This window comes from Capra hircus, chromosome 23 (assembly GCF_001704415.2).
Source record: "Capra hircus breed San Clemente chromosome 23, ASM170441v1, whole genome shotgun sequence".
NCBI classification, from domain to species: Eukaryota; Metazoa; Chordata; class Mammalia; order Artiodactyla; family Bovidae; genus Capra; species Capra hircus.
This window is the reverse complement of record NC_030830.1, coordinates 12790770-12805392: the sequence shown is the minus strand read 5'-3', so window position 1 is coordinate 12805392 and position 14623 is coordinate 12790770. Positions and strand designations below refer to the sequence as shown.

The 14623-nt window shown below is 49.9% G+C and overlaps 1 protein-coding gene across 2 annotated transcripts in view; it reads right to left on the bottom strand.

The window, feature by feature from the left end:
• The window catches only part of E2F3 (E2F transcription factor 3), an 83457-nt gene extending 69964 nt beyond the window's left edge, over nucleotides 1–13493 (bottom strand). The window contains exon 1 of one of the 2 annotated variants that reach the window (XM_018039226.1): nucleotides 13008–13493. In XM_018039226.1, coding sequence (XP_017894715.1) covers nucleotides 13008–13385 — 378 coding nt within the window. In that variant the 5' untranslated portion in view covers nucleotides 13386–13493. Of the gene's footprint in view, nucleotides 1–11772; nucleotides 11889–13007 lie in introns of those variants that run through there. The other variant, XM_018039227.1, reaches the window with a different exon arrangement.

Below are 14623 nucleotides of genomic sequence, written 5' to 3'. Positions count from 1 at the left end.
GTCAACAGTACCAAAACGCTGCTCCAGTTTTGAACCTCCAAAATCCTTATCCGTTCTCGCCCCCAGGTTGGATGCCTGAGAAACTTCATCCATACTCTCTTAGGTCCCTCACCATCTTTTATCTCATCTTAATTACTGAAAAACTTGTTTCATCTCCCCTAGATCAAATTGCCAACATCTGCTGGATCATGGAAAAAGCAAGAGAGTTCCAGAAAAACATCTATTTCTGCTTTATTGACTATGCCAAAGCCTTTGACTGTGTGGATCACAATAAACTGTGGAAAATTCTGAGAGAGATGGGAATACCAGACCACCTGACCTGCCTCTTGAGAAACCTGTATGCAGGTCAGGAAGCAACCGTTAGAACTAGACATGGAACAGACTGGTTCCAAATAGGAAAAGGAGTACGTCAAGGCTGTATATTGTCACTCTGCTTATTTAACTTATATGCAGAGTTATATGCATATAATTTATATGTAGCCCATCATGAGAAACTCTGGGCTGGAGGAAGCACAGCTGGAATCAAGATTGCCAGGAGAAATATCAATAACCTTAGATATGCAGATGACACCACCCTTATGGCAGAAAGTGAAGAAGAACTAAAGAGCCTCTTGATGAAAGTGAAAAGAGGAGAGTGAAAAAATTGGCTTAAAGCTCAACATTCAGAAAACTAAGACCATGGCATCCGGTCCCATCACTTCATGGCAAATAGATGGGGAAACAGTGGAAACCGTGGCTGACTTTTTTTTTCTGGGCTCCAAAATCACTGCAGATGGTGACTGCAGCCATGAAATTAAAAGATGCCTGCTCCTTGGAAGGAAAGTTATGACCAACCTAGATAGCATATTCAAAAGCAGAAACATTACTTTGTCAACAAAAGTCCTTCTAGTCAAGGCTATGGTTTTTCCAGTGGTCACGTATGGATGTGAGAGTTGGACTATAAAGAAAGCTGAGCGCCTAAGAATTGACGCTTTTGAACTGTGGTGTTGGAGAAGACTCCTGAGAGTCCCTTGGACTGTAGGGAGATCCAACCAGTCCATCCTAAAGGAGACTGGTCTTGGGTGTTCATTGGTAGGACTGATTTTGAAGCTGAAACTCCAATACTTTGGCCACCTGATGCAAAGAGTTGACTCATTTGAAAAGACCCTGATGCTGGGAAAGATTGAGGACAGGAGGAGAAAGGGATGACAGATGGTTTGAGGACGTCACTGACTCAATGGACATGGGTTTGGGTGGACTCCGGGAGTTGGTGATGGACAGGGAGGCCTGGCGTGCTGCGGTTCATGGGGTCGCAAAGAGTCGGACATGACTGAACTGAACTGATCTCCTGATGAACTTGAAGGCAAGAGTATCTTAGTCACTGGAGCACCCAGAATACTGGGAACCCAGTCAGCTCAGTGCTCAGTATCTGTCCTGTAGTTTGTTTTCCCTCCAATGGTTAAAAGCAGATAATTCAGATGTAATCAGTTCTCAAGAGCTCTTACCATGGAAGAGGGACAGTCGGGTGTATACACTAAGCTAGGAATGCACAGTACACTTCCTATAAACACAACTCATTGAATCCTTTCAATTACTGAAGGAGACAGGAGCACTATTTTCGGTAGTTACAGCTCATAGATGGAATTTGTGAAGGCTCACAGGCTGGTAAGTGACAGGGCCCATTTCTGGAGCCAGATCGCCAAGCCCTCTGCTCCCCAATGCCGTGGGTAGCCAGAGTTGAAAACCTCCCTCCTAAAGACCAGTCCCAGGATTAGAGTGTCTGAGATGCTGGCAAGGAAAACAGGAATAGAAAAGACTGAAAACTTTACCACATTATTAGTGGAATCATCACAAGTTTGGGTATCCACCACACCAACGAAAATCAGTCAATTCCAGGGTTATTGCAAATAGGCTTAAACACAAGTTACATATTTAAAAATCAATAACAAAGAATTTACACTTTCATTTTTAAGTTTTAACATGCTAGGGCTTAAGAAAATAAATCCAAGATGTTTTTTTTTTAACCTGTAAAATCAGAGAGCCTAGGAAATCATGGTCAAAAAAGCCATCTTAGTTCAAGACATAATTATGTGACCTTTCTCTATGCACAGCTCTCTCCAGCTGGCTCCTCTTTGCTTTGAGAGGCTGTAAACTGTGGGCTTTCTCAAAGCAGCCAGGAGCCAGGCCCAGACCTGGGAAAGCACGTCATAAATAACAACTGATGGCTCGTCTCTGGGAACCCTGACAGTATTGATCCTCCCCCCGCCCAAATCAACCGGATGAATCTGTCTCGTTTTCATATTATAAAGGGAGAAGTGAAAATGAAAGGTTTTTGTGGCACTTTTTTTTTTTTTTTAAAGCTAGGGAGATCAGTTCTCGGCTGGCTGTTGTTCATCAAGCCTTCCCCTCTAACCTCTGTGCCAAAGCCATATTTCTAGTGCTGGGTCCCAGCCTCTTAGAAAGCTGGGTGGCCCCTGGCATCCCTCACGGCCAACACATTCCAAACTCATCATTCCCTCCATGTGGTACAAACCCTGATGGAGGAAAAACTCAGTCCATTCTTTCAGCCCCATAAGCTAACCACGTGGGGAGCCAAGGCCATATATTTCTTCTCTCTCCCATCTGGCCTTTCACACCATCCCATCGCTGTCCTGCTTCTAGATCCATCGACACTGTAGCACCCATGTTCTAACCCACATGGTAACCTGTTCCAGGCAGGCCCAGACCCAACAGAATGGAAAGCCTTCCTACTATCAGGCAAAGCAAATCCCTCAAGGGCAGGCTGTCCAGGAAATTGCCATGGTTCCCAGTGGTGCTGTGCCAGGCAGCAGTGCTCCCTTGGACCCTCTAAGATTCTCAGCCTTTCAGGAAGTCCTTGTTTTACCTCCTTCGGGTTTTGGGTCACATTTCTTTGGATGGTTTGCCTTTGGCAATGAGCTAGAAATCCAGAAGTTGGGAAAAGGGTAGGTATGGGATACCGGTGCACCTGGCCCTGGTTTCTGGGGTCTGCGAGGAAGGACTTGGGATGGATGGAATGCGCTCTGATTCTGCAGGCAGCTCCTGATTCTGCAGGTCATTCCAGCTGCAAGAACCTTTGCTTGTGCTCAACCACCTGCAACAGTGTTTCCCAAATGTTCCAGAAGGCCAGCGCACTTCTCTGACTGAGGGTAGAGAAAGTGCCTGGAAACCTGCATCTGGAACACACGCTGCAGGCAATTCTTATTCTCGAGCAGCCTTGGAAAAAAACACTGGATCCCTTCTTTTTGACAGGTATCTGGGGTCCGTACTATAGAATTTATACCATAACAGAGACCATACAGGATAAAGACCAGGAACAAGCAGAGACCTTGGAGCCAGGCTTCTTGGGTTCAATTTCACCTGCCTCACTCCTCAGTGGAGCCCAGAGCTAGCCACTTAACCCCTCACTGTCTGCTCCTTTCTGTGAAGAATAAGCATGATAATGACACCCACTCCACAGGTTATATGGATAATGTGCTAATGCACGTAGAGCACTTAGTTTAGGGCACTCCACGCGTGGGCACTTGATAAACATTAGCTATTATTATCCCATAGACCAGAGACTGCTGAGAGGCAGCACTAAAGCCAGATCTGGCCTAGAGACCTATTTTGTTTGGCTTGCACATTTTCCTTTTAAATTGAGCCAACATTTAAAAACTGGTAGATTCCTGGCCATTTTAAGACACTTGAAGACCTGGCAACAAACGCGGCCTGTTTTCCCCTCTGGCAACCATCACCTGGGGTGGGGTCCCTTGGCACTCTTCAGAAAGGGCATTTCTTCTCTGTTCAAGACCAACTCCCATGCCACTTATTCTCACCTTCCCATTCCCCCCTGGTGGCTCAGACAGTAAAGAATCTGCCTGCAATGCAGGAGCCCTGAGTTTGATCCCTGGGTCGGGAAGATCCCGTGAAGAAGTCAATAGCTACCCACTCCAGTATTCTTGCCTGGAGAATCCCATGGACAGTGGAGCCCAGTGGGCTATGGTCTGTGGGGTCACAAAGAGTCAGACACTACTGAGGGATTAACACGTTCACTTTCCCATACCCCTGGCCCTTGCAGGAAGGTAATCTCTATTCTAGACCAGTCATCTCAATGTATCCAGTGTTGGGTCTGAATATTTCCGTTACGGATGCCAGTCTAGCTGGTCTCCTTATGCCTTCTTCCCACCTCGCTATTTGGCTTCAAGATGTCTCCCAGCCATGATCAGCTTCCCCAGCCCTCCCTGTCTACCTAGTCCAGAGGTTCCAACTGAATGCACATTAAAATGACCTGGGACACTTTCAAAATCTCATGTCTAGATGGGGGTATTTCTCCAAAGTGCTCAGGTGATCCAGAAGTACAGCTGCACGTGCTCTAGGTTGGTGACTACGGGAGCCATGGCCTCCTCATTCTGCCGGCCCGGCGGGCACGTCCTGTCGACACTGTACAGCCAAGGACGAGATGAGTCGTGTTTTCCTCCCGACTCCTGTTTAGTCTTGCCTGCGACTCAGCTTGTGTTTAAAGCCTGGCTCCCCAAACAGACTGTAAACGCAAAGAGTGGGTGGATCGCACACCTCATACTTCTTTTGCGTCCTCAACAGGAAGACTGGGGTGCCAAGCACACCATGGCTGCCTGATGAAAAGGCCTCTTCTCAAGTAATTGAGCATCCACGATGAAGAAGCCATGGCAAGGGCAACATGAAGACAAACCACAGGCTGGTTTTCTTGAAGCTTGTGGGTTTGGAGGAAGAGCGAGTCAAGGGCACCGCTGATGGGGATGGAAGGTGAACTAAAATGTGCTACAGGAAGGAAGGAAGCAGGAACTCGAGGAAGGGGAGGGGACCCGAGGCCCCAGGCATCAGGGGAGGCCCCTGTGCAGGACGTGTCCTTGATAGGCCACCGGGAAGGACCGGGAAGGACCGAGAGGAGCGAGCAAATAAATGCCTTAGAGAGAAAGCTCCTGGCGAGCTGCAGTCCACGGGGTCACAGAGTTGGACATGAATAAGCGACTGAACAACAAAGAAGGAGGGCAGCAGCACCTTAAACGCTGCGCCCGCCAGCATCCCAGCGGGGAAGAAGAACGGGAAGGGCGAGATTTCCCAGGACCTCAAACTGTAGGGAGGAGGTTGTAATTAATTTGATAAGTCACTCTAGCATCCTTCTATAAACGCCAGGCAGAGGGAGAGGTGAGGGGTAAGTGGGAGGAACAGGCAAACACACTGAACCACCGGGCGCTGCCAGCCGGAGATGAGAAAGGGAGAGAGGGGCCCAGAGGCAGAGCCCCTCCCCCACACCGACGTGGTGACCTCCCCATCCTGCCAAGGCCAGGAGACCTCGGACATCCTGATCTCCACCATTCTGTCTCAAGCCCTCGTTTACTGTACAGAAGTGACATCACGTTAATACTTGCAACTTTTGTAGCACAGATCACCACAGAAATAAAAAATTCTAGTCATGAAACTATCAGTACTGAGAGGGCTATTATAATAAAGAGCATATTTTTCTGCTCTTTCTCCCAAGTCCATGCACAATTTACAAAGACATACAAAAATCCTGAAGAATATGTTTAGGAGAACCCGCCTCGCAGTTCACTGTTCCTCCCCATCACCGTCATTTTTAGAGGCATCACTGGGTTTGGATGAACGCTGGGGCTGGTTCTGAAAATAAACTACTGGAAGAAGGGCCTGAGAGACAGCCCTAAACAGAAAGAGCAATTCCATCAGGAATCCACCGAATCCTTCCCATGGGCCAGGCACTGGTCTAGACACCTTACGACATGAACTCATTTAATCCTCCCGATCCCATGAGGTAGGTACAGTGATGCACCCATTTTACAGGGGAGGAAATGAAGATGCAGAGGTTAACCGGACTTGCCCAGCGACACAGTTGTTGAGAGAATAAGAACCCAGACACTGGCTTCACGCTCAATCGTCTGAATCGTCTACTTGGCTGCCATTTACTTTGCCCTTTAGGTGGAGGGCATGGGTTTGGTACACAGAAGCTTTCACCTCTCCTAAGGGCCGCCAAACCCAGAAAGGCTCAGAAGGGATGGGGCCACAGGGCGGCTGCTCGGGTTCTATTTCTGGAGCCTTAAAGCATCAGACACAGAAAAGGGGCCAGGGAGGGGTGAAGTCTACAGGCTCCGAGTGGACCTCCCGTGACCCCCAGTGTCCAGAGCTGCAACATTCAGGATCATCTCCAGAGCTCGGAGAAGCCCTTCTCAGCAGTCAGGCTGGAGGAGCCAACGGGATCTCCTGGGTAGCCAGGCATGAGCTGGCTGGGAGCACCAAGGGTGGTCAGCTCCCCCGCTTCCTGAGATGGACTCATCCTCCATAGAGTCCTCCAGGGGAAATCCGCTTCACTGTTGACCACAGGTCTCACCAACAGCTGCCCTGATCGAGACTGTACCTGCAGGCGACACCTTTCCGGTCTGTGAATTATAGACCAGCTATATATCCCCGCCCCCTAACTAGTCAGTGGACTACCGCCACACTGGATTATGTTTCACTTTTGGGCTTCAGGGCTTGAAGTGATTCTATTTTTAAGCTTTCTCAATTTCAGGAGTAAAAGAAGACGTTTTAAGGAAACTAGTTCTGGCTTTTAGGGGATGAGGACTTCCTCTGAAAGAGTTAAACTGACCGGCCATTCTGTTTAGCCAGCAATCATCAAAGACGGCAGGGCACCTGGTCTAAGGTCACTAGGCAAGGGCCCCTGACCTCTAAAAAGCCCAGCAGTCACCCAGGATGTGGATGGCCCAGACAGACCTCCAACACCAGAGCTACGGCGTACCCCTCTCCCAAAGACGATGGCAAAAATCCTTCCAGGTTCTATTCTCAGTGAAGTGTATGTTTCACTTTCTGAGCACCGGAAGTGTCATATCCACATAAGTCTGCAAATAACACATAAAGCTTTAAACATGCTACTCTCACGTTTCTATGAGTCAGTCATTCCTTCTGTTTTTTTTTTTTTTTAACTCCCTCTCACTGAACATCTAAAGGAGCTTCGCTTATTTTGTATCTTTGAGAATGAGCTGTTACTCTAAAGCCAACTGTTCAAAGGACACTTTTGTATGTGTCTATTTTCAAAAAGTGTAACCATTCCTGAAGGCAATCTAAAATATATTCTACTCATCCCAATTTCCCCATACAGGGCACATGGGACACAGTTAACTTTCTCTTGGCGAATGAGGCTTCTAAGAATTCAAGTCTCCGGTTTCAGTTCTGGCTTTGTCGCTAGTTAGCTTGTGACCTTGGGTAAGTAACTCAACTGCACTGGGTCTTAATTTCCTCACCTGTGAAATGAAGGGCATTGGGTCACATGATGATTCTTGCTTTTACAGCTCTCACATGTTATGATTCAAAGACCATCAAGAATATCAATTATTGCCTGTGCTAATTGTAAGACTTGTTATAAGAATGTTGCCGGGACACTAGAAATGGCCCCAGACAGTTGGGCTAAAGTAATAGAAAGCAGACCGAAGTCAATTACTTTTATTCTTCCCACCTCCTCCGAAGTCCTCTCTATTCCATCAGCTGTCTGTTCTCACTATCAACCTCCGCTGATGTAAACCTAAGCAGTGGTCTGTTTCACCCAGGTTCTCCAGCAAAGCAAGGTACACAGGCTTTGTGATTATAATCTGGTGACTAGGGGGTTTACCTCTTTGATCCGGGAGCTTGGGCACCCCTACTGTAGATGACCGTAGCTGCCACAGCAACATGCCTGATCCCCAGTTAAGGTTGGAGGCTACCTGAGAATACATCCTTGTAGCCCACACATTCTTTGCGTTCTAAAAATGCATTGCTTTGGGGGAAGAGTGTTTGAAGCAAAAGCGAAAACAGAAAACAAACCAATTCTCTTTCTACTGATGCAGAAGCTGTGTGTATGATCCCTCTATATTACCCCACCATCTCCTTTGTGGATTTCTTGACCCCATCCCAGTTGCTGCTTTTTTGTCTCTTCTGCTGTACAACTTGTCCTTGTGTAAGATACATTTTCCAAGTCACTCTTGGAAGCCAAAGAAGGGGTCAGGGTAGGAGGAAGAAGATACCACTGGTGGTTTCCTATACTCACTGCTTTCCCAGTTAGCTGGCCTTCTTAGTCCCCTGAAAAATTATTAGTAAAAAAAAAAAAAAAGCTTCTTAGCCACTGTAAATACAGTACTCGAAACACTATTTTTAAGCTGCTAACAAGCATGAAAAATATGCATTAAACCACATGCTTAGTACCTCAAAGAATTCAGGGAAGTTCCTCTATTTAAAAACTAAAATGAAACAGAGCATCTGATAAGAATTGCAATCTACCTTATTTGCCATGCACTATTTGCGATGGTTTCACGTGCATCTAGGAGTGACATGATTTAGTGAGCACAAGCAGTGGTTGATTTTTCACTCATCCTAGTTTAAAATGTTAGTAGAAAGCAGATGGTTAAAAAAGAATTGGGAGTTAGTCAGCCGAGGAAAGTGGATGAAAACTGGACATACAAATGGAATATATGAAACTCATGTCAAATTAGAAGAGTAGCCAGAAAATCAACTATGAATATTTGAAGCCTTGCCAAATGGGTCCAGGTCCTTTGGAAAGAGGCTAAAGGTACGGATGGTATATCGCTGGGAGTGGCAATAAGACAACTATGCATTATACCTGTAAGAAATGAGAATAAAAGCCACTTTTCTCTACAACCTTTCAATCTCCAGGTGCTGTTATTTATTCATGTCTAAGATTAGAGTATTATTTTCTGTTTTCAAGTTAGCTTTTGCACAACACAACATTAATCTCAGAATCTACTCTTCCAAGTATTACACAAGGTGACGATTTATAGAAAAAGAGAAAAAAAAAATCCTTTCCTGTTTGCAAGCTTGGGTTCCTTAGCTCACAGAGCCACATTTAAGAGTGCTTTGTTTCAGAGGATGATTAGAGTGGCACCATGGGTACTGATTATAGTAGAGCTATTTGTACTGCCCGAGTCTGGGCACTGCATTATATTAAAACTTCCATTTTGGGGTATGTAGTGACTAAAAATTCTCTCCTAGCTTAAACTTGGCACTAACCATCTATCTCAGCAGAAGCAAGATTATTGAGTACAGAACCACAGGAACCCAGCATTTTTCTTCTTTTATACTCATACAGGAAAAGAAAAGAAAAAAGACTCAGCTGTAGCACCTATGGTTTCTCCATTCTTACACGGAAATTTCAAGCATTGTGGGTTCCTTCCCAAAGTCTAATCAGCGGGCTGCTGTGACTGGATCAAATTAAATCAGATGTGACAGGTCATTGTCTCTTGCATTAATAGATCCCAAACTTTCTAGAAGTGGGATGAAATCATTCAGCTGCTTTTTAGCAGAGACAGAAAATAATGAAGCCCCTTCTGTTCTAGAAAACAGTGCTTGTTGACTGTGGTTTCCCTAGATCCCTTCTGTGCCCAACAGCTCATCATCTGAAACTGCGTTTACCTGGTGCATGTCTCTGCCATGGCAATGATGAAGAGCCCAGTTCTACAAAAGCTACAGAGTACAGGCTGCACCCAAGGATGGTAGGTCCCTGGGATCAAGGTAAGAGCAAGGCCAGAAAGTGAGGGTGAGTTGATCTAGATTTGTCTCAACTCAAGCCACAGGCTCATGCTGGGGTAGCACATCACTGCCATCTCTAACATAGGCCTGTCCTAGTGATGTATCCCTATTGTATCCATTCTTGAAGATCGCCGAGACATATGGATTTAAAAACTCAAGTAGGTATAAATAGTTATGCATCACTTTAGAAAGTTTTAGCCATTTTACTCATACATGTCAACAAAGGGGCAGTGTACACATGTTCTTGTATTATTTCTCTAAGTTAAAAAAAAATAACATTTCTGGATATCCATTTTCTTAGGCATCTACTATTTGCCTGGTTCAGTGCTAAGTGTTTTACTTGCATTGTCATATTTAACCCTAAAAAATATTTTCATGTTCATATTTCTCATTGCCCCCTTTTTACAGTGCTGTTGGTGAGAGAGATTGTTATTTGCCTAAGATCTGATGACTTGTAAATGACACAGGCAATTGCAGCTAGTAAGGCAGTACTAAATGTGTATACATATATCTATAAATAATATATATACAAATAATAGATACACACATATATATGGATTTTTTCCACATTAAAAAACAAGTGAAGAGTATGCTCTTAAATTCCAAAGACAGAGCATGGAAATCAGAACCAGGTAGGTCTGCAACTCTGGCAACCTCAACAGGATTTCTCAACCTGTTTTGGATGCAAAGTGTTTAAATGATCTCTTTGCTCAGCCAATCACTTAGCGCTCCCCGTGCTGTCTCTCCTGCTTAGGGAAAGAATATCAACAAAAGTTCAAGACTTAAATAGAGGGCTAATACAATTTTGATAAGAAAAAAAAAAAAAAGAAACCAAACTTTATACACAGTTTTCGTGTCTTTAGAATAATCATCTCACGAAAAGGAGGATAAAGTTTTGAAATAGTTTGGAAGGTGGTGAGGGTAATTTTCAAAACTTAAATACAATGAACTACAGAGAAGTTTGGCTACATAGTTTCAAAGACTCGGCCCAAGTGGGCTAAAACTCAAAAGTTAAAAAAACAACAACAAAACAAAACGGTGGTCTTGCAATTTCCCATGATCAAAACTACCCTCCCATAAATCTGAATCCAATCCCAGAAGTATGTCAATAGCTGGTTGTTTCAGATTAGGTTTATGATATAGGGGCAGAACTGAGTAGGGGGCATATATGTTTGAAATATATCCAAGCATGTTTAGGTAAAGTCAGTAATAGTATTTAATGCCAGTAAAAGCGTGGCATATTTCTGCGACTGAGAATCCGGCACAGTGGATACTGTATGTGTGAGCAGGTCCTATACTCTTTTCCCCCCTGCTGGCAGACCCTAGTCACTAAACGCGATGAGAGCTCCTTTGACTGAGAAGGTATCACACATCCCTAGCAAGTATCTCCGGGGCTGAAAGCACTAAAGACCCAACTCGAGGAGAAATTGAGAAAAGTCAGGAAATAATATATTTCATTCTTCCCAGACCCATCTCTTGCCCCCCAAGTGCTGCCTGGGTGCTGCCGCTCTTAAAGACCTCTGCAGAATCTTGAGTCTCCCCAAATTTCAGCCCATTCGGAGCCGAGACAAGGTGAGGTCAACGACGGGTAGGACCAACCCACCATTTATCTAAACTGGGTCTGGTTCGTTTCTAGCCTCGTGGGGGCCAAGCCTCACCACGAGGGAGAAGACTGGAGGCATGGAGGAAGGGAATGCAGGAGAGAAAAGGAGAAAGGGGGAAGACCTCCCGGCCACACTTCTTTCTAGTATCAACAAAAAAAGAAGCCGCATACTGACCTAAATCATCTCTCAAAGGCGCTTTATAAATTACAGGGACAAAGGGAGGGGGTGGCGGGTGGCCTGGGAATCCTACAGACACCCTACCCTCTGACCCGCCCCCCTCCCCCTCCAGCACAAGGAAAGGAAGACAGAAAACAGAGCTCAACTCGGCCATCGGCGAGAAGCCCCCCTCCGATCGCCCATCCCTCGGCCCCCCTAGGAAAAAATCCACGTAAACGCCATACCCACCCCCTGGGGCGGACACTCCTGCCCCCTGGGTTCCTAGAACCGGAGGCCGGGGCATTTACTTAGTTACATTTTTCTTGCTTACTCATTTCCCTCGAGCACCCAACCCCCCGTTCCCACTCCAAAACCCCGCTCAACCGCCTACCCTCACGGCTCCAGCCCCCCAACAGAATCCTGTGCCCCCGCGGCGGCGGCGGCCCCCCGAGCCGTCCCGGTCACTAACCTGCTGCTGTAAGGGCATTTCCGAAACCAGCCTGGCTCCGGGGGGGAGGTGGGGGGTGCCGGCTGGAGAGGGGGCCCGGAGGGCCGAGCGGACCGGCGGCGCCGGGCGAGGGCGGGCGCCCGTGGAGGGGGGGGGGGTGCCGGGGAGAGGAGAGGGAGGGTGGCCGCGCCGGGGGCGGGTGCGAGGGCGCCGGGACGGTCCCAGGCCAGGGAGCCGGCGAGCAGGAGGAAGTGGGTGCCCCCTCTCCCCCTCCAGCGCCCCCTCCCGCCGCCGCCGCCTCCTCCCCAGTCACAGGCGCGTCCTCCGCGCACGTGTGCGAAACGTCACCGGCGGGTCCCGGGGAGAGGGACAGACCCAGGCGGCGGGACGGGAACACGGCTGCCCCCGCCCTCCGTCGCCGGGGGGCGGAGAGGGGGACAGGGCGGGGGGAAGGAAGGGGCAAGGGGAGAGGCGGGTCAAGGGCAGGCCCGGGGCCCGGCGAGGAAGGCCCGGGCGCTCGGGCCACGCGGGCGCCGCCGCGGCCACCGCCGGGATGCGCCCAGGCCGGGGCCGCCAGCCCGCGAGCCCCTCACCCCCTAGACAGCCCACGCCCGCGCCCGTACCCGGCTCCCTGCTCCACCGCCTGCCTCCACTCCCCCCAGCCCCTTTGTTGCCGGGAGTTAACAGATCCCCAAATGTGTCAAAGCGCAACCTGGCAGAGCCCCTGCACTCCGAGCACGCCTTAGGGACCCCCGGCTGCCAACGGGCCTCGGAGGCCGGAAGGGGGGGCCATCACCCCCAGGGCCCCCACCTCGGTTTCCACCCCCCGGAGTCTCCCACTCCCCAGTTCCCTACTCCCTCCTCCACCCCCTTCTCCATCCGGGGCGTGACCCCTTCCTACGCCCGAGAAAGAGGAAGCTTCGAGTTGGAGGGGAGGGGAGAGTGGGGGTAGGGAAAAGTGCAGGAAAAGAAGAGGGGGGGCGGCGAAAAGTTTCGGAGTTTTTGATGTGGTTCGCGCCAAGGCGATCCCCGCCGCCCCGCGCTCGCGGCGGAGCCCCCCGACCCTCCGGGCGCTGGCGGGGGTCAACACACGAGTCTTGAACAATAAACCCTCGTTGCAGGGGCAGCCGCCGAGGCCCGAGACGCTCGGCCCCGCACTCCCCACCAAGGGCGGCCCGCAGCGCTCCCACCACCCCGCGCAATGCGAGCCCACCTCCCGCCCGGGCTGGGGACGGTGGGGACGGGAGGGCATTTACCGGAGGGCCGCCGCCGCCGCTGCCGCCGCGTCCCAGCGCTGGTGGCTGCTGCAGCAGCCCGGCTCTGCCGGAGGGTCCGTGCGGCGTGGTGTAGATGAGGCTGCCAGCGGTCTGCTCCACGCCGGGGGCACTGGGGAGGAGGGGGCCGGCGGCGACGGCGCCGCTTTGGAGGGAGGAGGAACAGGAGGTGGTGGAAGTGTTCGTGGTGAGGATCTGGATGTACGCGCTCGGGGCGGCGGCGGCGGGGAAGCCGGGGCTGGCTAGCAGTGCCCTTTTGTCCATGGAGGCTGCAGCAGCCGCGGCGACGACAGCCGCCCCCTCCCCACCCCCGGCGGTCACCAGGTACTGCTCCAGGGCGGGCTGGATCCCCTTTCTCATCTCTCGCTCCTGCTCTTTTTATTGCTATGGTAATATTAACGTATTGTTTGCAATTTCTTTTATTATTTGCAGTCGGAGTTTCCAAGTCTCTCCTTCTCTCCTCCCCGCCCGGCGCTTCCGAGCCCCTTCTCTCTCTTTTCTTTTTATTTTTCCGCACTGCACGGGCCCCGGGGGCCAAAAATAATCGGGGCCCTGGAGAGAGGAGGGTCCCGGCCGCACGGATATCGGGCCCCGAGGGGGGATGGAGGCGTCGGGGGCGGCCGATGCAATGGATTGCGAGGCGGCGGCGGCTGCCCGAGTGCTGCGGCCGGCAGCTGAAAAATGGCTCCAGGAAGCTGCTGCTGACAATGAATGAAGGGATACGGTTTACGCGCCAAGGTCCTCCCGCGAAACTCAGATTTCCCGCCGGCTTTTCAAACCATATTTGCATATCCCCGCCCCTCAACCCGCCGAGGACCGTTCCCACAGCCCATTGGGCCGCTGTCTCATTCCTTCCGTCCCAATCGTGGAGCAGGGCCGCGACTTGCCGGTTTCAATTGGCTGCCGCGCATCATGGTTGTCGGGGCGACAGGGCTCCTATTTGCATAGGCTTCCTTGATTGGCTGGGGCGGAGTGTGGGTTTTAGGGGGTGGGGGGTAAAGTCTGCCTTCTCTCCCACGGAAGACCACGCCTTGTACAGACTCCTCCCCCGTCCCCGCCCTCCAGCCGGGCGGGCGCTGCTGACCTGGGCAGGGACTCCGCGCCCCGCAGACTCAGTGTGGATTTAACCTAGAGCGCAAGTTTCGCTTTTGGAAATTGTCAAGGTGACCAAGGGGACACTTTTCGGGGACTCGCTTTCGTTTGACCAGTAACCGTAATAGGTGAACGACAGCGAGAGATTCTCCCAAGTGTGTGCCAAAGGCAAGTTGGACCTTGCAAATGACGCCTGGCAGGTGGAAACTGAGCCCTTTAAATCGTGGGTTTCCCCCTTCCTGAAATCCAACCAATGCGGCAAGAGCTGATCCCGAGGCCGAGGCTGACAGACAGAAGCATGTGGGCAGACAGAATCGTGGGGGCAGAAGGTTCGACTGACGTGGTTGCGGGCACCATTTAGTAACCATTCTAGATCATTTCTGGTAGTTTCATTATTAGCCTGATGGGATTTAAGTAAAAATTAACTCCGAATGTTTTGCCAAGTGAAATCTTATAACGAATTTTGAGTTCAGCAGACACCTCCAACCCCTCACCCTCTGGCCCAG